General features: G+C 39.2%; 1 protein-coding gene across 3 annotated transcripts in view; it reads right to left on the bottom strand.

Moving 5' to 3' along the window:
* Nucleotides 1–952: 952 nt before the first annotated feature.
* Nucleotides 953–25,107, bottom strand: part of LOC135479165 (transcriptional coactivator YAP1-like) — a 33,817-nt gene continuing 9,662 nt past the window's right edge. For 2 of the 3 annotated variants that reach the window (XM_064758928.1, XM_064758929.1), the window contains exons 2-8: nucleotides 13,757–14,001; nucleotides 12,666–12,859; nucleotides 10,457–10,471; nucleotides 4,454–4,607; nucleotides 3,237–3,320; nucleotides 2,640–2,749; nucleotides 953–1,725 (exon numbers count right to left, since the gene is read on the bottom strand). In XM_064758928.1, the coding sequence (XP_064614998.1) occupies nucleotides 1,642–1,725; nucleotides 2,640–2,749; nucleotides 3,237–3,320; nucleotides 4,454–4,607; nucleotides 10,457–10,471; nucleotides 12,666–12,859; nucleotides 13,757–14,001 (886 nt within the window). In that variant the 3' untranslated portion in view covers nucleotides 953–1,641. The remainder of the gene's footprint in view (nucleotides 1,726–2,639; nucleotides 2,750–3,236; nucleotides 3,321–4,453; nucleotides 4,608–10,456; nucleotides 10,472–12,665; nucleotides 12,860–13,756; nucleotides 14,002–25,107) is intronic. The other variant, XM_064758930.1, reaches the window with a different exon arrangement.

The following is a 25,107-nucleotide window of genomic DNA, read 5'->3' as shown; positions in this document are numbered from 1 at the left end:
AAGTGCCCTCTATGGCATAATTCATTTTCAAGAAAAGATTACTCTTTGTACAACACAGAAGGACTAGAAGTATATGAATTTTAGATATGTAGTCCCTTTCTTTCACTCTAAATATGCATGTCACATGGTTCGGGGCTTTAGGATCCTAATGTAAACAACCTCTGAAAAGTAGCACTTCAAAGAGAAACATTCTAAAAGAAATATAATATACAGAGAAAAACCCCATTAAAATAACTACTGTAATAATTAACAGAAAATTCAAAAATTCTTCAAAAATGGCTGAAGCATCAGCAGTGCTTTCTCATTCAATTAGAATGAATTAACATTTGGAATTTTCAAGAAAAAAAGTCACAGTTTGGTTTACCTATGACAAAACTACCATCACCATTTTCATTTAATACAAAGCTAACAGGTCTGAGAGAACTCTCTCTTGAAAGGAGGTAAGAAGAACTGGTCTTTGTGAAACAGCAATACCACTAGTGCAGGATTCTACACACAACATTTCTCTGTAAATTTTACTGTTTATCTGAACCTTGCCAGGTTTTGAAGAGCTTCAAATTGATGCAATGTTATTCAATGTTTATAATTAAAAAACACTGAGGACTGACGCAGTGAGAAAGCAAACTTACTACTTCTCAAAATTGTAGGTGTAAACTTCAAAATGAGAGCAAAGAGTATGCTGAAAGTGTTCCACCTTTCTTACCTCCATTTCAAGAGAGGTAGATCTCGCTTACCTGACTAATGCATGAGGTCAGTATACCCCTAAACTATAGAGGCCATTGTTCAATATGGAAGCCCAGTAAACAATTACAGGTTTGCACAATTTAACTGTGACTGCAATAACAAACACCTCTAATGGGTATGTGTATATGCTTTTTATCGCAAAAAATATATATATATATTTTAAGTATATATATATATATATATATATATTTATATAAATGTGTGTGTGTATGTGGATATTTTAAAATCTATGTTACAAAATAACCATGCTTCATACGGTTAAACCCAAACACGAGCACCACAAAATACAACAATGTAGCATAAAAGCATACAAATATAGACAAACTAGGAAAACTGATGGCATCACAGCAGTGGTTTGTCTCAGGAGTTATCTCCCCTAACAATAAAACAGTACAGTGGCCTCCTGGATCAGATATTGATCCGATCAACAGAGGGTCCTACTTGTGGTATACGACTCAACACAATTGTGAGAATGGGCTACATTGGAATATCTCTCTTTTACTAACTGGAAGTAAAGAAAAGAAGCAAAAAAGAAAAGAGATAGGATAAGGGGGTGGAAGAAAGCCATATTTCTTGTAGGTATACAAAAGATAGATTGCAGAAATATTTTTGAGCTTTTCCCTGATGTTTATCGAAATATATAGAAAAATACATCATTTGTTTGTTTCTTTGTTTGTTGTTGTTGTTCTCCTGTGATGCGACCATGAGTCGTGTTGTTCGTTGGGCCGCACTACCGAGATATGATGCTGTGCGCACACATACTCGACAGACGTCGATACATGGTAATCTGTACAATTTGTAACAACATGGAATAAATGGAGGCAATATGATGGGATGGTGACCCCTGTCAAGGTCACCAGCAGGGGCCAGGTCACTGAGCACGCTCAATCGGTACCCTCACAACCAGGTCATAGGATTGTCCATCTTGGGTGTGCTTAGCACACTCTGCACGTCGTGAAGCAGGTCACTGCTTATCACCTCCTGTCGAAAACAAATATGGACCAATCAATCATGATTATTTGAAGACAGCAACAACACAATTTAATACTGAATGTGACATAGAATCGTGTGATTTCCTACACAAAGTTCCTCCTTTTGCCCAACTCTGAGTGGTATTGAGCTTTCAAAAGGGTTTTGAGGTTTGTTTGGAGTAAGGTGATATCCTGGGAGACGAATGTAAATTTCAGCAACAAAAGTAATGTTTTATGACTAAGATCTCAAGATTTCACAAACTTTGAGACACATGTACTGTCTTTAACACATTGACATCTTCCTGTCATATGTACATGCACTTTGATAAAGCAAATATTAGTATACATGACTTCAAGATCATTATTTTAAGATATTTTAAGATAACATCACATTCGTGATAATTTTGTGAACTGATAATATCATTTCTGTCGAACAAAAATGAAACAATCGTCCTGATGTTGGGGTACAAGTGTACCCACAACCCTAAATCCTCACCAAGTTTGACTACAGAGATACATTATTTTATTTATTTCATTGGTGTTTTGCACCGTAGTGAAAGAATATTTCACCTATACGATGGCAGCCAGCATTACGGTGGGAGGCAAACGGGTAGAACCTGGGGGGAACCTACAACCATCCGCAGGTTGCTGTCACACTCTCCCAAATATGGCTATTGGTGAGAGACATTGGGGGGGTCATTGCGCTGCGCTGGCATGCTATCCAACCACCTCATCCACCACAGATATAAATGTAGTGCCTGATTTATTTATAATTTCTGGTACATCCGTATGTGCCCCTACCTAACGAGCACATTTCAGTCTTCAAAATCTAACAAGTTTTGTTTTGAAATTGCATCTGAAGTTACACTTCACAGGTGGAATTTGTTCAGAATTTAGGGTAGTAACTTGAGACAAAGTGTATACCTGTAAACTGGGTACTAAGTTGTCTCCATCCATATCCGTGGTGTCTCCTCCATCTGCCAATGGGCCGATATCCATACTGCCAAAATCTCCAAGTACTTTACTCGTGTGTCCTGTCAACCAGAAAACACACACAAACATCTAGTACTGTAGAGAAATATGTAGTATACAAAAGATAAATTTTCTGGCCTACAAGCTGTTCTTTGCTGTTTGAGCTAACATTTGTAATATGAATACCAGTAAGTTGAAGCCTGCAAATAAGTAGACTAACAAGGACAAAGTCAGGTATCAAATCCCACCTTGTCACGTACAACTAGCAGGAAGAATCTAGAAATTACTTGTCCAAGGTTGGGTTTGGAGCCCGAACCATCACACTTCCCAAAATGAAACTGGCCTCAGGATGACTGTCAATTCCACAATACTAGTTTGGCAAAGCCAAAATCTGTTATTTACATGCTTCTGCTCTCAGACCTCACAAATGTCATGCTAAGACAAATATGTATATATATGTATATCTAAACCAATGATGCCAATAGTTTGAGATTACCTAAAAAAAAAGGCATTGTGGAATTGACCCCTGACTCTGAGGGACAAACTCACCCCCATCTGATGTGTCCATTTCATCCACGTTGCGTAGGAAATCTTCAGGAGTTCTTGGTAAACTATAACTGGTCCCCATACCACCTGATAAAACAGAAATATCACAATTTCACACATGTGCAGGCACTTCTTTGGGGTTTGAAGTACACAGAGGATATCGCACAGTGACGGTTGAATGCCACAAATATTTTTCGAATGAGAGGGTAGAAGTAATCAGTCACGAGATGCAAAGCGATTAACCATTAAAAAACGAGTTACCATTTTTCACCTTTTTGAGAAAAATTTGACAATTTTTTGTGTATTTAAACAAGTTTAAGCCAGGCTTTAACTGTAGACAATCACAGACTTATAATTAGAAAAAATTGAGGACTGACACAGTGAGGAAGCACGTACTACTAGTGTATACAGTGTGACATCTCGCATGACCTTGTATCTTGTGGTGTCATGTAGGAATGTTAAAGTTAACTGAACTTGTATTATGATGTCATCCAGCTGAGCTGGGATAGGAACATCACAAACAAAAGGTTTCTTTTCTGACGTCATAGCATGTGAGTGTGAATATATAATGTAGTAACAACATTAAAACAGAGTGAAATATCACTTTAAAAAGTGAAGGCAATCCTGATATTTTACCTTTATGTAAAAAATAACAAGCGTTAATTTAGGAGCCAATGACTTGTTTAGCAGGCAATTTGGCTCCCAGATATATGCAATGAAGTGACATTCGTCATATTTTCTAGGACTAAAAAAGTTTTATATCTTCAGCTGCTGCACAAATAGCGATATCAGTGCAACCTTAACGTACTTTAGACGCACAAAAAAAAATCACTAATATGTTGTTTTTCACATAATGAAGTGTAGGTACTGTAATCCTTCAACCTTTTCACATGTTTGCAAGGTGTTTATTCAAGCATATTCTGAAGGCATTATTCTGTGTAGACTGATAAAATTATACTTTCTGTGAAGCTCTGAAATTGGCCAACCCATCCAATGTCTTCAGAATCAAATCAAAATTGTGCATAAATTGCACTGTAAGTTGCTCTTTCATATGTGGAAAGGTTGAGGAATTAAGATAAAGCTTTTCATGCCTTCATGCACTTTGTTTTCTATTTACTTAGTTAGGGTTACTTTTCATATTGAGTAATCACAAACTGAGTGATAAAGTGAATCGTGGTGCATCCAGTCAGTGTGTGGAGTGTGCATGCTCTGTTACTCACCAAGTCCACTATCTGCGCTCTCCTGGCGAGCGTGATTATCCGGGTTTGTGCTTTGTCCCAGGAATGGGTCTGTAGCAGATGTCATCTCACTGGATTGGCTCTGTGAGATGGGAACTTCGGGTGTTTCAATTAAGTGCTGCCGCAGGAGTTGTTCCTGGAAAATAAAACAGTAGAAGAGTCCATGATTGTTCTGTACCTCCACCTGCAGCATTCAGGCAATACTGGTATACCTTGAGTTACTCCTGCCTGTTAAAAGACTTTTTTGGCCTCTAAATTAAATGACCAACTGTGACTTGCTTACGTGATACACAGGTTGTACCTAAAATGCGGACTTTCATTACATCAGGATAATCTGTCACAAGTTACACTGCCCTTCACCTCACAGCAAGGAGAAGCAGTGTAAGATGAAAACAAGGATAAGACATTTTGCTGTTCCATAATTACAATGTACTGCAGGCAAGGTTGCATTTATCTGCAGATAATTACATGTCACACAGTGTTGCAGGCATAATGTTGCCATGGTTGCGTAAAGCACTTTTTTGCCAGTGGAATTCATGCATACAACCATTACAAAAATGATCCTGAACTGATTTGTTTGTTTCAGTAAAGATGCAAGCTTCATGAATCTGTGAAAATCATTACTCTACACTCCATAGTTCTCTCATAGAATGTTTCAAAACGTTGTTTGCAGAGGCAGTTGAAGAATTAGGGTACATATATAACTAAACATAAATGAAACAAGCCCTAAATCCGTTTTAAATTATTGCTACATGTCCTTGTATTTATTTGGTGATTTGTGTTTGGGTGATTGGGTAAGGGGGTGGGGGGGGGGTATATCCAAGTGACAATCGAGAGCGGAAGGGGCAGGTACATTCAGGTAGTCAAAGTTTACATTGTAATCAACATTAGCTGGTGGAAAGCAAGCCGAAATAGCCATCCATTCCGGCTCTTTGTTTATTTAATATTGAGTACTTAAGTCTGCCGTATGTTAACTTTATTAGTACAGGTTAATAGTAACATCTAACTCATAGGATGCTTAGGATTTCGCTGATTACTGTATCCACAACAAGACTTGTGGACTATTTGCAGAACTATCAGGTGTGGAAGTTGACAACAAAGTGATTCCTTGGACATGGTATTTTACACGACCGTGAACACATCACAGTTCGCTGTACCATTCATCAATAGGACAATGGACAACAAAACCCCTAAAAACCCGCTTGTATGAAACAAACATCACCTACTTTTTATAACCTGTTTTGACGTTTCTTGTCATATCAATATTTACGGCAGAATGAAAAGTGGGAACGCTGATTATGAAATTCGAAGCACTGTTAATAAAAATGGCTGGAGGTGTTTATCATTCCAGCTGGTTCGGAGAATTCGACCCTCAACAAACAAACACTGGACAACTTCGTCAGGGGTGGGAAGTTCTTTACCAACCAGTTTAATACTGAATGCTCTCATGTGATGACACTGTGAATGGGGGTACAGTAACCAGCTGCCACTCACCGTTCTCCAGCCAGTAAGTTTTGTGATTATAAAACAACTACTGGTAATATGGGCAAATTATTTTAAATCTAATTTCTGTCTGTTTAAAATAAAAAAAAACACGTGCAGTGCATGACTGATCATTTATTTATTTGATTGGTGTTTCATACTGTACTCATTCCCCGACGAAACCCTTGGCCATCCGCAAATTGCTGGCCGGCCTTTCCATGTACGGTCTGAGAGGAAGTCAGTATGACTCACAGTGACCGCATTGATGAGAGGCTCCTGGGTCACATCAGAATATCACAAGTCCACTGTCAAGAAGTATTCAACTTCCCTAAAGCTCGTCTAGACGGCACCTTACACTTTTCTTCGATGATTATATGACGTCTTTGGACAGCCATGTATTTTTTTCTCTCTACTGCTCAGTAAACGTTTGAGGAATGGCTGATGCGTGGTGTGGAAAAAATGTTCAAAAATCCTATTGTGTTGAAATTAGACTTTGAAAAAATGTCTTTGATAGTAACTTTTTTTTACAGTTGCTTTGAAATATAAACATAGCCAATGGGTTGTAAAATGCACAGCAAAAATGGTTAGCAAAATCATAGTTTTTAAGTACAGAGTTTCGGTTTCAACGTGTGTCTCCTTCTTGTAGGTGCCGTTTAGATTAGATTTCCCATGATTCAGTTCTAAATTTCCACCCAAGAGCTTGGGATATTTTCCCACCAGGTGGTGCAAGCTTCTACAGATAACGTAACATGTGTACTGTGCCGTGGAGAAAATACAAGTATAAATGACGCTGGCTTTGCCTCGTTTGCTTACATAATTTTTTAACTAGTATCGACACAGTACTTCTTTCGGCCCTTCAGCAATGCACATGATAATTGTGAAGTTGACTGGATAAGCAGATGTTGAGAAAATTTTTCCCTTCTTTATCATTACAAAAGCTCAAGTAGATTATCTTTCTTTACTTCACTTTCCACAAACTGAAATTTCTGATTTTCTTGATAAGCTAAAGGTAGCTTACAACTTGCTTTTTCTTTACAAGAGTTTCCGGTCATGTCAATGGATGGAGAAAGTGAAAGTGAATGGAAAGAGATGGGTTTGGCTAGAGGTTATGCAAATCAGCTTTAGGGGCATAAACAGTAGGTTACCATGAGCATGTCAAAATGATACGTAATCTGCAACGTTTTTCCAGTGTAATCTAATTAAGGAGATCTAGAATAGGTTACCATAGAAAATGCTCATTCACATCTCTGGCTTAGGGCTGTCAGAAAGGGAAGCTACAAAAAGGGGAATCTAATCCAGGAACTAGCCTGCTGCACCTTATATCCTTGTGTACAAGTACATCTACAATCCATGGACCTAGTGGTCACAACAAAACCCCCTAACAGGGCCCCCTCACTAGATCTAGGTCACAAGGGAGACAACACCTCCTGTGGAAAGTGTGAGCTTGAGGAGCTGAAGAGCTAGCCTTCAACCGGATGCATCTGTGTTATCTGTTATCTTCAATTTCACCCTCAGGGAAGCAGGCAGAGCTCAGGCTAGTCTTCTGCCTCAGTGTGCGCCCTATAAATATTGTCAAAAATCATCCCCAAAAAAAAAACAAAAAAAAAAATGTTCTTTGTTTTCAATATGTAAAAATGTCTCCTTCACCAGTTCTAAATTCAGGGTAAGAGAAGGAACAAATTTAAAACCCTGTTTAACAATTTATATTTACACAAGGAGACAAACAAAGTAAATGACTATGCTAGTTTAGCATTCAGCCACCCATCCCATGTCCTGTGACAGTAAGGTACTGGAGGGTGGGCACTACACACCCACGATGGGGTCCTACGGAACTGGCACCAGAGAATTAACGCTTAGCTAGTAGGGGGCACAAAGCAGACACTACCAAACCAGCAATGTTCCTGTCTATTAAAAAAAAAAAACAACAAAACTTCAAACAAACAGGTTTTGGTAGTCTTCCTCATGTGATTTAGGCAAAAATTAACATTCCTATGTACAATACAAAGTGTACACAGATCAATTAAATTTCCATGTAAATATTTATGAATAAATAATTTCTAATTTGCCCATTGGGTTTTTTATTCACTTCTTTCATTTTCATTTGTGTGTCCAAAATTCCAGCATAAGCTCGCAGTACCAGGTACTTGTCTGAGCTATAGACAAGTAACTGGTATCCCACATATAACTGGTAGAGTGCCAGCAATAGGATAATCCAATAAGGCATATATGATGAGTTCACAGTCCAACAACTTCCTGGCCTCTTTGAGATCTCAGTTTTCATATGACAAGTATAAGAGAGCGTCACAAGTGGAGTTGCAGACCCTCTCAGTCAGTATGAGCCATTATAGAACCAGCATTTCCTCTTGGCCCTTGTTAGCCAGGGCTAATAAAGCCTAAGCTCTACATTTACTGACCAGCCCAGCTTGCCTCTGGTCATTAAATGTCTCAGTCAGTGCCTGTTTCTTCTGCTTCAAACTTTGTTACAACATTTTCTTGTAGACTTTCTCTATGGTCAAAAGAGTTTTGCTAATGTACAACAATCCAACTTGGCACAGTTCTAGCATCCTGGTTTACACACCATGATACACAACTTCAGAAGACACTGATCAACTTTGTCACTGTTGCATAACAGTGATTTCTCCGGTTTTCCACATGACATTCATCAAGGATTAGATATTTTGGAAAGTTACAGTTCAAGGAGCTATTTCACTTGCTGCACTGTAGGATGTGTTTCACGAACGTATGTAGTCGCAAATGTTCAAGCACTTTACACACCGTATGCAAGCTTACACCAAGGCCGCCATAGCACAGAAGATAATACATTCCTAGAGTACATGTTGCATTTTTAACTTATTTTGTTTAAAGTTTGTAAAATTAAGAGTCAGAAGAGAAATACTTAGCTTTGTGATATCAGAGAAATTGTTTTTTCAAAAAAAAAAAAAAAAAATTTGGTTTACTTGTATTTGATTGGCGTTAAACATTATACTTAACCATATTCACTCATACTACAGTGTACGGGTTTCATTCGTGGAGGACACCAGAGCATCAGAAGGAAACCGTCTGGCAAGTAACTGAACACCAATTTTCAATGTCTAAGCAGACTTCATGAAAGACCACCTGCATTCAATTATCACGAAAATGATTTGTTTGTGTCATTTAAGATGCAAGCTTCATGGAAACTGAGGAAATTGTTTATCTACACCACTCTTAGAATGTTTCAAAATATTGGTCAGAGAGGCAGATGCGAAAACTGAAGAATAAGGCTTTCATGTTACATAAAGACCCCAAGAACACTGGTGACAGGGTGTTGCCAGTCCAAGGATTAGACTGAACAAACACAGTGTCCCTGAGAGATTTAAAGATATTAATATTTATTCACTTGTTTGATTGGTGTTTTATGCCGTACTCAAGAATATTTCACTCATACTACGGCGGCCAGCATTATGGTGGGTGGGAACTGGGCAGAGCCCAGGGGAAACCCATGACCGTGAAGATATTAATATCTTAACCCAAACTATGTGGCTTAGTGAATGTATCCAAACTAACTGAACGTCAGGTCTTCCTGTCAAGTAATGTGAAGTTTGAGTTCACCACAGACAGAATTATAGCTTGGCCCAAATTACTGAGCAAACAGTATAGGTCATTTAAAATAATTTCAAACTGTTGCATTATAGATAGTTTAAGGATTTTCATAGAAAGCATTTTACTGTAATACTTCAGCTATTCAACACCTACATCGTACAAACAACAGCAACTTTAATCAAAACAGGTATCCATTAAAAGCTGCACTATGTGGATTTACAAACATTTATCGGCGAAACATTGAGGATAAAAAGAGCATGCAAACTTGTGAATAACAAGAAGACACCAGTTTCCATACCTATCCATAATGTAGACACTTAATGATAATGAAGATTATACACAGGTAAATACATATAAATATGAAGCCATTGTGTGAATATGGTGTATAGTTGATCTAATATTAGGATGTTTACAACTGCACTTCAGCCCACCACCCAAAAGCTGCCGTATGTCATTCCAGAAACGACACTATTAAGGTTCAAGGCCAGACAAAAAAAAAAGAAAAGGTCAAGGTCATTACACCCACAGCTCTATCAACGCATGCATATTCAAAAGGAGAAGCACAGGCGTTGGTTATGTGTGCTGCCTCCCCTTTACACTATTTGGTACTATGCTTAAAAAAGAACGTTTTTTTTCCCTTCATGTTCACTGTGGAATAAACATCTATAACGAATATTAAAAGACTTCTTTATGTCGCACAAAATCATTTCAGTTTGTAATTTTTAAATTTTCAAAGAAGTCAATGCAGAGCTCCCTCTGTTGGGAAGGTAGTGTACCAAACACTGTTAAAGGGAGGTAACCCAGAAAAGGCCACCAACAGAACGAATACAGGGATATATGGGCAGATCATTGCCTTGACAGAAGCAAGAAGACAGTGTGCTATAGCCATGACAATGCCAACAGGGTAGAAATCAAACTTACACCTCTCCACACACCCTACAAAAAGAGCAACGGCCACTTAAGGATTGAACAGTCAAGTTTGGCTGGAAAGTTACGTTGGAGTGTGTTGTACAGTACACTTTACAAGTTCTCATTCTGAGGCATTCAGGGCATATTAACAGAAAATGACAAATGTACAACGACCACTTTCTCAAGGCACATCCTATTTATTTCCGAATGTAGGACTGACTTACATGAAAACAACACGGTATTCCAAGAAGAAACTGTTAGAATTGTACCATTGCCAGCGCTTCCCTTCTTGCTTTCTTTTCTTATCTACACTTGGGGAGTGGAAAATTCGTCTTTTATCAATACGCATGCATTAGACTTTTAATTTCCAAAAGGGACCATTGACGGAGTGAAAATAAGAGAGAACTCCTTTTAAGTTGAAAAGCAAAGCAGTTTGGGGCTTTTGTAAACACCCTAATTATTAGTACAAATGTTTCAAGTCGGGTTTGGGGTTGAGGCTGGGAAGGTGGGGGGGACTGAGGACAGCTAAAACACATTCTATGGACATCTTAAAACTTCCATGTTCAAAGACAAATACAAGGCCAAATCAAGGTTAGCATGTTGTCAATAGTTACATGCATCCAACAAGTATGTATGTACATGTGAATGTGTGTGTGTATATATATATATATATATATATATATATATATATATATATATATATATATATGCGCACACACACACACACACACAAAGATATAGCAAGACTGCTCTGTTTACAAACACACTGGGATTCGATCAATAACAAACAAGTAACATACTCTCATTACTGGTGTAGGACAATCTCATTATTAGTGTAGGGCAATCTCATTACTGGTGTAGGACAATCTCACTACTAGCATTGGACAATCATAAAGATAATACAAATGCAATTTTTGTTTGACAACTGCTAAAATCAAAAACATGCCCCGTGTTTTCTCGGGCGAGAAGAGGAACATATTTGATATTTGTTAAACTGTGAGTGAGTTCACTCAGGAATCGCACAGAATGAACAAGAGATTTTGTATTATGATTTAAGTTCACTTGGGCACCTCCAAAAACATGGCCTGGCAAGATTCAAAGCACATGGAAATCCTAAGAGTTGTCTATTAACACAGAGCTGTTATACGAATAACAACTTCCATTATTACTGTAAGCAACGTTCTGCTATAGATACCTACCCTACTGATAATGGTATTAGTATATGCATTTATGCTGAGACATATATGAGACACTGCTTACAGTAAATCGTTGTCACTCATGTAACTGCACTGTATCTGTCCTAAACTTCTACATTCCACGAAAAGAAGGCAAGACGCCCACTCATTTTTTTGCGGGGGATTCTTTTTGCCGTTTTGTGATGAAATCAAAAAGTGTCTGAACAAAACATGTACAAAACTTAAGTAGATTAGTTGGCTTTGTAAATGTTTATACTGCAACTACCTGTTCATCAGAAATTACTGTCACTCTAATTTCTCAACCTTTTCGCGAATGTATGAGCAACTTTCAGTGTAATTTTTGCACACTTTTAAATTGATTTTGAGGACAAAATTACATTGGTTGTATTGGCTAATTGTAGGGCTGCCCAAAAAGTCAACACAGAAGAAGGCCTTCAGAATATGCTTGTATATAAATACCTTGCAAACACACGAAATGGTTGAAGAATTACAGTACTTCCTTTTTCAGACTTTTTTTTGATTGAATTAATACAGTCAAATGCTTGAATACTTTGGTGGGCTTCATCTACATATAAGTACACCATATTGATTTCACTGGAGCCCGGTGATTTTCAAGTTTGATTTTCACTTTTGTAAGTTCTTGTGGAGTTTACTAGACCCCTATCTACTCTACACAGAATAAGCTGTTCCCACACTCCATGTAAAAATGGTGTTTGGGTGACAGCAAAAGTGGTTCATAAAGCTAGCTTTGCATACGAGTTTCAGTGGTCTTTCCCCTCATGTTCACACAAAAATAATACTTATTTTTCTTTCACTCCCATCTAAATCTCCATCCTCGACTCCTTCACTTCATCCAGAAATGATCAACTCATACTGGCTATCCAAATTATGTCTTGGGCAATCTAAATTGCGTTTTAATCAAGACAACCTCTCTGCAAAGTCTTCTTGCACCAGAGTGGACTAGCAGGGATAAAAGCTATGACCGTGCCTTCATGTACATAACAGTGCCCACAAGCAGTACTCACCTTTCTAGCTAACTCTTCTTGCCTTTTCCGTAACATCTCCTTCTCTATTTGGACGTGTCGCAGTTGCATCTGCCGCTGACGCTCAGCCTGCGTCATCCGCTGTTGGTTCGCAGCGGGTGAAGGCTGGCCTTGACCTTGTAATTGTACGACGGGTAAATTGCCTTGTCGAATGACTGGTCGTTGCATGTGTTCAGCTGAAATGTATCACAGACATGCTAAATACATGATTTTCCGGCAATGCTCTTCTTAACACCTCGGCAACTGTCACCCAGATGTATATTGCATGAATTCAGACAATGGGACTTTATTTCCAGGCAACATTAATAACCAAGGCAGGGGAAGGTTTCTCCGAATAGTCTGCTGTTTTATAAAATGCTACAAACTCATTTACTTCATTTCTTTATTTATTCCATCGGTTTTTTTTTAACACAATACTGAACCAGTTTTCACTTAAATAATGATGTCAATTTTTTGGATGGTATGAAATCTGTTAAGAAACTAACAAAATGTCCTATGTGTTACCCATAGACTTTCACCCGTAAAGCACGCTCAGGGTTTATGCCACAGACTTTCACCCGTGGAACAAGCTCAGGGTTTATGCCACAGACTTTCACCCGTAGAGCACGCTCAGGGTTTTAGCCATAGACTTTCACCCGTAGAGCACGCTCAGGTTTTTATGCCACAGACTTTCACCCGTAGAGCACGCTCAGGGTTTATGCCACAGATTTTCACCCGTGGAACAAGCTCAGGGTTTATGCCACAGACTTTCACCCGTAGAGCACGCTCAGGGTTTATGCCACAGACTTTCACCCGTGGAACAAGCTCAGGGTTTATGCCACAGACTTTCACCCGTAGAGCATGCTCAGGGTTTGAGGGATAGACTTTCACCCGTAGAGCACGCTCAGGGTTTATGTCACAGACTTTCACCGGTAGAGCAAGCTCAGGGTTTATGCCATACTGGTGGATAAAAAGCGATCTGTTAACAAACTTTATGCAAGAACACTTTTATGCCAAATATTTCAGTCAGCGCTCATGCCTGAAACACAAAGCTACCTTTCTATATTCGACAAGGAATTGAACATGCTACTTACACAGTCGTGGGTCGTACCAGCTTGTGGTCCGGTCCAAATGATTGATGAAGTAGACCTCATCGTTGGGAGTGGTGGCTTGTTCCCAGCCTGGTGGTAAGGGTCCCAGGTTCTGTACGGGCTGCAGGCCCGGGGATTGCGGTGAGTGCGGGGAAGGGGCAGAGGCGGGGCTCGGCTGGTTCTGGTTCAGGGCAGAGGTACTGATGGACTTGCGGGGGTCCTGCCACGTGGTTGTCTGATCTACGTGACTGCAAAGACAGATAACAACATGGAAAGTGATCTTCTGATTGACACGTAGACTGAATGGCTGACTGATTGACTGACCAACTGATCCAGGTGACTGGACACAGAAGTAATTAATAACTTGTCAACAGTTATTATATCATGTTAATGTCTCATTGAGGAGACTGAACGGAAACTTGGGAACTAATCTTCCGACTGACGCATGAAATGACTGAATTACTGACTGTTAGATTGAGTGACCAACTAACAAGATGAATTAAAAATAAATACACAACAGATTACCACTGCTGACTCACTATGTTACTAACAGCTTAAAAATGATTAGTTCAACAACATCACTGACTGATTGACTGTACATGTATAAGACTGTAACAGACTGACTACATATACACTGTACATGGAGTTACCTATCTGATTAACACATCAGTCAGTTTGATCTCTGAAGCCAAAGTAAACACTAACATGAAGTGTGAATGTATACCTGATGAAAGGCCACTGAACACTGTTCAGAAAAATAGTTTGATTCACTTGTTTAGAAATTCTTCAACATTGTAACATTCATTTGAAACTTTGGATTCTATGGTGGCCTTTTCTGATCATTCTGGGACCAGTGACATCACATGAGCCTTTTTGACACTTAACATACTTACACTGCTCAATGTCATCATTCAAAATGTATAACCATACAGATGATGTACGAACACTTTCTCCAAATGGACCTTGAAACGAACTGTTTCCAGCCAAATCTGTAGAAATGACGTCACTGATACCCTCTAAATAACACCACGCAATCCGATGCTTGAAAACCATTTTACATGTTGAACAAGTTCTAAAGAAAACAAAAACTATTTCTCTGGACGGCCTTTCATCTCATACATACTTCACTTTAGTGTTTTCTTTGCCTTTAAATTTAACTGATTCTATGATAATTGCAATATCTCTTCATCAAGATACAGGTCCATGTTCTATTACTCAACATCGACATACTGTATGTCAATGTGTGCATGCTAGCTACTGGCAAACAACAACAACAAACACAAAGCACAATCAACACCCACAAGCATCTGTAAGTTCATCTACATAATCCACACTTGATACAGATCTTTCTAAAATTATTCACGAGCATATATATGTAAATTAAGTGCATAATTTTTTGAAGATGACATACATCTGCACTGATGTACAGGCAACATTCCAACAAATTTTCAACTGCAGGTAGCGACGTATGTCAACCTTTCTGTTCAGTATGTGAAAATATTCATTTATATAAGCACAGGTGCGTCGGACAGATAAAATTTTAAACCGATTTTTCTTTTCACATTGGCAAATTGTTTAGAAAGTATATAAATCTAGCAACCATGATGACAAAGTAAACATTTACAAATACTTTAATCTACTTTAAAACAAATGTTTTATTACACTGCTTTCTTTAGAAGCACATGCATCAGTATTCAGAGGAATAAAAGACACTGATAATTACGGCCAAGAAGTTCTGCCTATTAACATTCATACAGCTCTGAAAAATTAATCATTTTTGTCTCAGATGACTGTAATGAAGCAATTAAAGCCTGTACAGGTGCAAACATTTTTTTTTTCTATTCCTGCACATTCAACCGATACTTTCTACATGTTCGAGTTAACGTCTTCAAAGCAACAGAACATCTGCTCAGAGAACTTTGTCCATAGTCCTAGCTTTCTGTACAACAATTCACATCCCAGACATGTGCCATTGTCCTTACACACACATACTATAATTACACTTTGGTTCAAACTCAAACATATACATCCAGCTTGAAAGAATGCCTCATTTCTGAGACATCCTTGGTAACTTGATCAAATGGACATAAATGTAGGAGAGCTGATTAACAGAATGAATAGACTAGACACCCATGAAGGAAAACGCTTTTCCAGGACATTTCCATTGGATCCAATATCCTACATGTATCATTTCCAGCACTGTCAGTTTCAGGGGCCATATTCTCTTTCCAAGGACTATCAATGTTTTGAAAACGCTTCAACAGAGTTTGATTATTTTCAGGCCAGTGGGAACATTGTTCAACGTTAAGAATTGCTTGAGAATGATGGAATCTTGCGAGCAGTCTTGTGCAATTCAAATGTGTGTTCGCTGGGTGAAATATGTGTTGGATGGACGATTAATGTTTTCACTTATTAATACTGCATGACCCTCAATCCAAATCCTGCACATGGACACATTATTCCATCAGTCATCATCCATATTTTGGTGAAGTACATGTAAGGCCATAAAGAACTCCTGATGTAACAGCACACAGCATACGCCAATGTACATGTACAGTGATACTTAAGGATTTGTGGTGGAACCCCCAACTCCAGCCTTGTACTGAAAACCCCACACCAGCCTGGCCAGTCCTGTAGCCAGGGCCCTGAAACCACAGAATGCCCAGGCTACACTTCCTGTTTTAGTGGGCGTTTTATTTGTTGAACAAACTGAGCTCTATCTTTCTGGAGGTCTGGATGGAGACTGTACAACAACATAGCCTGTGCCAGATAGGAGCCAGAGGCACCCCTGTGAGGAGGAACAACACTGCACTGGTTCAGCATTAAGTCTCCTGATGTACACATACAACATCCACTGATGGATAGAGCTGGGTTTCTAGGTCAGTCAACAGGGGAGGGGGTTGGGAGCCGAGAGGGGCAGTGATAGGACAGTTAACACAATCATGTCCCGCTCAAACCGCAGTAATCAAGGGATGCAGTAAAACCAAAGCTGTCCTCTTCCTTTTTCACATGACAAGAGCTGAACACAAGTTTATTCTTATTCAATCTGTGGATACATATGTACTTTCAATCAATCTCGGAAGTTCCTTGCAATGACAAGTAATTCCGTGGATCCAAATTTATGCAATAATTTACTCGGTTCTGCTCAATAAGTGAAAATCCCATATGCTGAGTTATTACCTGTAACAATAATAGGCCTGGTGAATGTTACAAGATAAACTGTACATGTACTGTATAGAGGGGTAGCATGACCTACTTCTGACAGCCATATTGGAGTACTGTGACTTTTCAAGCTCAAGTAAGCTGGACTCCAATATGGCTGTCTGGCTATTGTTCTGTGACGGTGAGGATGTCACATATAACCCTTTCAGAGATCCAATTTTCATATCACAGATACAGATGACATACATGTAAACATATTACAAAATAGGGTTGTTTATGTGCACCCTGTCGAATGCAACTAATCCAAAAAAAAAAAAAAAGATCTGCTTAATTTGCCTTAAATGTGTACTATTCGACTAATACAAATTGGCAGTTTATGTACATTTAGATTCAGTCAAAAAACTTCTAGTTCAAGTCAGAGGGCCAAATCACATTGATGCTAATATGTGTAGGACAAAAAAAAAGTGTGAATAACTAGTGAGAAATAAGGAGACAAAAACACTTTGTTCAGGTAATGTCTTGATGGGGAAAGTATTCTCCAATGCTAAAAGCTAGTACGAAACAAAGTACAAAAAACAAAGTCTACATATTCAGCTTTCTTGATAGCAGTATTTACTATGTAGGGCCACAGCCAAAAAACCAAAAAGGCTTTCTTCTTTCATTACCACCTACGTTCAAATCACCCAGTGTTACCCCTGCTGAAGACTGTGCAGATAAAGGAAGGATAACAGAACAGCGGACTTCAAATGTAAATGTACTAAATGTGCTTGACATGTGTGGCTAAGACTTTGAACTGGGTAACATCTTCTTTGAACATACATACCACTGACAGAAATGTTACAGTGTATCAACCTGGGTATAATCTCATCCATCTAGATGTACTCTATAGACCTTCACACACAGTGTACATCTTTCTGTGCAGCTCTCAGCTAAATCAGGGCCCAGTTTCACAAAGCGAAATACAATATTTTTTTTACTCGTACATTTGTCGTACAATATTTTGTTTCTCACTATTACTGTACCATTGTCCTGTATAAGGTACATCTATGGCATCTTCGTGAAACATGGATCAGAAAATTTCTGATACATGAATGTTTAGATGGGAGGAAGAGAAGGGAGGGGTCGAGTTATGGTCTTTTTGGACTGAGCATCTAAGTAAGTAGATCCAAGCTCCATGCAGACAGGCTAGAACTGTATAGAGCTGGCAGTGACCTCACACACCAGGGGTCAAGCTCTGTGTAGTCCAATTTACATGTAACAAGACCTACCTACATAGACTCTGTATGCATATACATGCACCTGACAGAGAGACAACTTTCAACTGGCACTAACTCACACCTAAACCATTACCTATGCTTCACCTATTATAAATGAGAACAAAATCTTGACTGAGATGCAAATACATTGTAAACACTAATTGAGACTTTCTTTTAAGTTTGATTGATTTCTTATCAGGTGCTGTCGGCATCAAAATGCTTTCCCATGCTCTATTGCTACATTCTTTTTTGGCCAAACTTTTGATGAAATACAGTAATTAGGATACTTAAGTTGCATAAAATTCTGGCTTTTTGCAAAGACATTAAGGTGTATACATGTACTTGGCGCAGACATACATGTACATGTATATATATGTAACAGATGTTGGTACATGGAGTGTACTAATGCATCTGGCTAGGGCTTGATAAAAGCTCTACTGTCTAGCCTGGGGTATTTATAGCACTGGCTGTATTTGGGCTTTCTCTTCTATGGTCAGGTGAACGCCATCACAGTGGGTAAGCTTCCTCAATTTTAGGCTTAAAGCACTGATCTCGTTGGGGGGGGGGGGGGGGGGACTGAATGCCTCGAGGTAGGCAAATGTAACGCCTCAGAGTGGGTGAACATAATGCAAGAATCACATCTGTATGCTACATGCTGTGTTGTAGCAAGATTTTGTGACCTGTGTATATATGTGGTTTAAGTGTAACAATGCTAATCTTTCCTCCATGTCTGAAGAGTAATAATAATTCACGCAGATCATGTAGAAGTATATCGAGACTTCCATCATGCTAGCACTTGCGGACTATGAGGAGTTAGACAAAAAACTGATTTGGATTCTCTGTATAAAAACTGTACTTCCAGAAAAAGCAGTCTTCTTTTACCTTGAAACTGATTTACTCATTGGTCCAAATAACTAACTTCCATATTTCTAGTTTTCATACATAAATGCAACACTCCTACATGTATATCCTCTTCCTATAGAATCTGGGTCTTCATGTCATACCTGGGCACCACAGCTACATGTATGATATATCAGAGCAAATATGCTACATGTAAGATATATCAGGGCACAAAGGCTACATGTATGATGTATCAGGGCACAAAGGCTACATGTATGTTGTATCAGGGCACCAAGGCTACATGTATTTTGTATCAGGGCACCAAGGCTACATGTATTTTGTGTCAGGGCACCAAGACTACATGTATGTTGTTTCAGCACACCAAGGCTACATGTATTTTTTGTCAGCGCAACAAGGCTACATGTATGTTGTATCATCGCATCAAGGCTACATGTATGTTGTATCATCGCATCAAGGCTACATGTATGTTGTATCATCGCATCAAGGCTACATGTATGTTGTATCAGGGCACCAAGGCTACATGTATGTTATATCAGAGCACCAAGGCTACATGTATGTTGTATCAGAGCACCAAGGCTACATGTATGTTGTATCAGAGCACCATGGCTACATGTATGTTGTATCAGAGCACCAAGGCTACATGTATGTTGTATCAGAGCACCATAGCTACATGTATGTTGTATCAGAGCACCAAGGCTACATGTATGTTGTATCAGAGCACCATGGCTACATGCATGTTGTATCAGAGCACCATAGCTACATGTATGTTGTATCATTGCATCAAGGCTACATGTATGTTGCATCAGAGCACCAAGGCTACATGTATGTTGTATCAGCGCACCAAGGCTACATGTATGTTGTAGCAAGGTTCTCTCGCAACATGTATTTTGTCTCAGGGCACCAAGGCTACATGTACATGTATGATGTATCTGGGCGTCAAGGCTACATGTATGTTGTACAAGGGCCCCAAAGCTAGGTGTGCCTGGGCACCACTGCTACATGCATGCTATACCTGGACACTACTGCTACATTCATGTAGTACCTGGCCACCACTGCTACATTCATGTAGTACCAGGCACCACAGCTACATGTATGTTATATCTGCGCATCACTGCTACAAGTACAGTATGTTGTACCTGGGCACCACTGCTACATGCATGTTGTAGCTAGGAATCACAACACAGCTATGGGTCACAGAGAGGTCAGAGGTTGCAGGTCAAAGGTTACCATCACTTGTGAGGTTTAGGGAGTGAATTTAGTGGGGTGTGGAGGGAAAGCTATTGGTCAGCCACACAGCAGCCTTGTTACAGATATCCCTCCTGTCTTTCTCCACCTCAGTGTTTACCATTGGCCATGTGTAAACAGGCCACAGGCATGGACAAGACCAGGAGAGAGGAGAGGGGGCAGAGACAGGGGAAAACAAAGTGGGGAGGAGGAGGGATGTTAACTCAGTGTACCAGTATGACAGTAATACAGAAATAAGACAAGTTACAGGTTGATCATCCATTCTGATCACTGCAGACAATGACCAATTCACTACCACACAAGGATATATTGTCTTAATAAGAACTACAAGGAATACAGTTGATTAACTGAGTCCAGCATGTAAGCTAACAAGCTGAGCCAGTTACTGAACCAGCCACACTATATGTTTATGTACCAACAGATGGAACAGTGACACACTAGTGTAACTTACATGTACATGGACATGAGGTTCTGGATACCAAATTGTGCATCAGTTCTGTTACTTCAATGGCTGCTCATCTTATACATGTGCATGTATGTACATGTATATGTGCATCAGCATTGTCCAATTTTGGCATTTCAGGGAAGTGCCTTCACACCACACAAATGTAGTAACATGTAACAGAGTAAAATGGTAGACAAAGCCCGCAGAACTTATGAATATGACACAATAGACAAAACCCAAGATTTTTAAATATGCATTTTTAGTCTTCATTTACAGGTGAACTTGTGTCTAAAGCCTTTAATAATTCCTTTCACCCCTGTGGTCTACACCTTCCCCCCTCCAACCTGCAATAAATCATGTGGTCTCTGTCCCTTCCGCTGTTCTCTGCTCCTCCGGAAACAAGGTACGTGCTGGCCCTTATACAGAACTCCAACTAAACTGCCCTTGGAAAAAACCCTATGTCAATAGACTTAGGAGAGACAGACACTTGAGGAGGATACAAGGCCAGTGGTTTGCTCCCACAGAGTTAAGAGGGGGGAGGGGGATGGGGGAGCAGAGATCCATGAGAGTAGCTGAGATTGCCGTGATGTGGTGGCAAAGGTGATGTACATGTAGAAGTTGTGGCTTGGGGTGGGGGTGGAGGTGGGGGTGAAAAGCGTGAGTCAGAAATTACATGTACATGAAGGGGTACATGTTGTTTCCAGGTTGTAACAGATGGAAAGAGAAGGGTCTTCTTGCTGACTCAGTCCTGAATACACTAAGTGTAACTGAAAGAGATGTAGGATCTGCTATGATATTAAACAAATTGCAGACACTTCACATATACCGGTACATGAGGTACACCTACATGTACATGTAAACGAAAGATATATGTGGGAAAACAAAAGTATCCAAAATCTCAACGAGTGGGTTGGTCAAAAAAGAAAAACTTACAAAGTTTGCATTGAACTTTTTGGAAGTCTTTAATTTGATTTTCTAAACTTAAGCCAATGCTTGATGGTAGTAGATCCCAATTTTTTTTTTTTTAGAACTTTCTTGAATCATAACCATAACATTAAAAGTGTGCTTTTATGTTTGTAAGATAAAATGATACATTAAGCGACTGAGTCTGTCCTTTTATGATAAGGAAACTTGGTGGACAGTGTGTATTTCATCTACACTGTTTACTGTAGCAACAAAGTTGCTACCTTTATTTACCTCACGGTCTGTACATGTAAGTCTGTTCTTGTAAGAAAACTGAAAATACACGCAGTAAGGGTATTGTAGCATGATTGTTGACATGCGTGGAGTGATAAAGCCAGCTTTCTTGTGCACACGTTGCCTTTTGACCAATCCCATGCGCTTCAGTGTTGCTTGCTTGCAGAGATGCTTAAGTCCAGAGATAGAGTTGCAAACGATAGACTAACGGGCAGGTCACAGGTTTAACAACACCACTCTGTGTATATGTACGTGTACCGCTTAATATAATCAACAGCACACCAAGGACTATTTTTAGTCAGCCTATAAATATCCATGTATGTTATCCATGCACAAGTACCAAGTGACTCCTTTAAGCTGCCTTTTAAGCGATATAAAACCTTAACCTGAAAATATACCTGCAACAGAACTTTGCTCAGGTAACCGTATCGGATGACAGAGGTCGCCAACCTCAAAGAGTTTCAAATTGCACAGGTGAAAAACAAGCCACACCGCAACTTTATGGGAATTAGTGTAACGCGAGGGTGACTAAATCGTTCTTCATTATTCTGGAGCTCTATTTACAATTCTCCATGGACATGTATACTCATTTTGTTCCGCAGAGCATCACACCCAGGCACAGCTTAAAACTGTCACAATAATTTACATGTACCTTGAATAGCGAAATTCATAAATTCATTATCCAGGTGCTATTCAAATCAAATTTGAAAACCTTAACTACTTTCTCGCAGAACTTTGATGTACATGCACATGTTTACAAATGTAAGACCTGTACATCTGTTACTGAGCACACATGTCCTGCACATGCTTCAAATAGCACAAAAAGGACAATGTTATGTTACTTTAGTAAGGAGTCTATTCAAAAATCAAATTTCAAAAAGAAGTGCGTAAACTACTTCCAGAATATGTACATAAGGTTTAAAAAGAAAAGAGCAGACACACTAGCCCTTGGTGATAGGGGTGAGGGATTTTCTCACAACAGGACACATGTATATTTATTTACCTGTCAGGTGTGCAGGTGCAAGTAAACACACCCAACACCAAACTAGCCCACAAGTAAGATTTATGAATATACAGGTAGGTAGGTATACATGTAAGCTCCCACAGCCAGGCTGTCTGATGCCTACTGAGCTGTAGTACAAGCAAAACAGGTAAGTAGGCCAAAAGGCCAGGTAGAGTAAACATAGGTATAGGTGTTACAATGGTTGTGTTGATGTGAGAACAGGGTCTAACTAGATCAACTAAGAGTACAAGTGGATAGGCCTCAACAATCCCAGCGCAGAAGACTACTTTATAACCAGCTTATTTTCTTCGACTCTACCCCTTTCACTGTATTTTTAAAAATAGCTTAATACACACCGTATCTCTATCAGCTGCTGCTGAAAGAATATATTTTGCTAGTCCCTTTGAACAAAGTCATAACTGCACAACCTAACATTTTTAAAGCGTGGGCCTACATGTATAGTTAGCGTGGTTGTAAGGCTTACTATCCCCCGTCCCGCCTTTTAAGAGGGGGGAGGGGGGCCTGGGTCAAGTGTCCGGGACAATATACTTGGGTAGATAAAAACGCCTGTAAATAATGACTGGGCACTACACCTGTGTGTACCTAGGGGGGAAAGTCAATCAGCGAGGTGGACAGGTGGTTGTAATATAGGTAACTGTAAACACTGGGAACAGAGTAAACACTAGCTCTGGAGGTTTGGCATAGGAAACTTCTGTGTCTAAATATCACTAGGTATCACAGTCACACTGGAAACTTACAGCATTTGTGTTAAAAATTTGCATTAAAAAGTGCATTTTTAAACGCATAAAATACTATACTGAGCTCTGGTTCTGAAACTTACTATTCGAACAGTAGGACATCAACCTTGGCTCGAAAGAAACCTTAAACACCTTTGTAAGACCTACAGAGCGCTCAAAATCATGCAGCATGAATCAAATGAGGATGATATTTTAGGTCAAACACAGTACATGTATTTCCATCTTTTGAGACTAAAACCCTCACAATTCCTAGATCTGTAGGGCACACATCTTATAAATTATAGTTCTGCTCTCATTTCAGTTTTGTTTTTTTTTTTTCAAAGATTTTTCTGGAAGTGCAAGAAAACGCAATCATTTGTTCGTTTTGCTGTTTCTGCATAGTTATAAGTACACAGTTTTTCCCCCATATCAATTAGTCAATGTGCACATGTTGGCTCAGCACTAAGTAAGAGGATAATTCATGTGTAGGCTAGAACAGACTTTCTACATGTAAGACACCCCACTGAAAACTGCCAGTTACTACATGTAAGAATTGCCCTCGTCTTCATATAATGTGCAACTTGCACCTTTCACCTATGTTTCAAACTGATTACAATCAGGTGTACCTGCATGTTGTCTATATACCATGTACACATGTAGGTACATGTACAATGTAAACATTCAAGTGCTGAACTCTTTTTTTCCACCAAATATATGTATAATCAGGTCTTAGTTACACCTACATGTATGTGTACATAGTCCCACAATCTTGGTTTAAGCCTTGATTGAATAAATAAGTGTCTCCTCTAACCTCTTCCCACCCCCTCTACTCTTTATTGCTATCCACCCACCACAAACATAAGCACACCTCGTCTGTTGTTCTCAGACCACCATGAGTCACTGCACGCCTCTACGCATGAACAGGCATGAATTACATATACCCATACACCCAGACTGTATCAAACTAATCCAACTGACCTAGCGCTAGCATTGTCAAACAAACCTACAGTCACACATTTACACCTGTTTGGTATTACAACTACCATACATCTTATTCTGGACATTTCACCTGAGTTTTCATTATTTACTTCTCTTTACTTCCGAAAAATATCATTTACAGAAGGTTGTAGAGTTACAAGTATGCTATGTCTTCAAAAACTTGACAAAACTGTGACACTTTGGCACCTGGCTAACTTCTTTCCTTCTACTTAGTCTTATCAAGCACCTGTTGCTTCCGAAGGTACCAACCAAACATCACATAAAAAAAAATACGGCTTGTGTGTTTGTTTCAAGTATGACATTTAAACATTACTAGTCATATCTCACAAGTGTCAAAATGCAGTAAAATGGTCTCAGTAGAAAGCCTCACTAAAATGATATGCTGAAGACCATACATTTATATATAAACAGCCATTATGTTTAACGATCAGAGGTCACAGGTACACAGA

Source organism: Liolophura sinensis, chromosome 12 (genome assembly GCF_032854445.1).
Source record: "Liolophura sinensis isolate JHLJ2023 chromosome 12, CUHK_Ljap_v2, whole genome shotgun sequence".
NCBI lineage: Eukaryota > Metazoa > Mollusca > Polyplacophora > Chitonida > Chitonidae > Liolophura > Liolophura sinensis.
The sequence above is the reverse complement of the archived record's forward strand: the minus strand, read 5'-3'. Positions and strand labels throughout refer to the sequence as shown.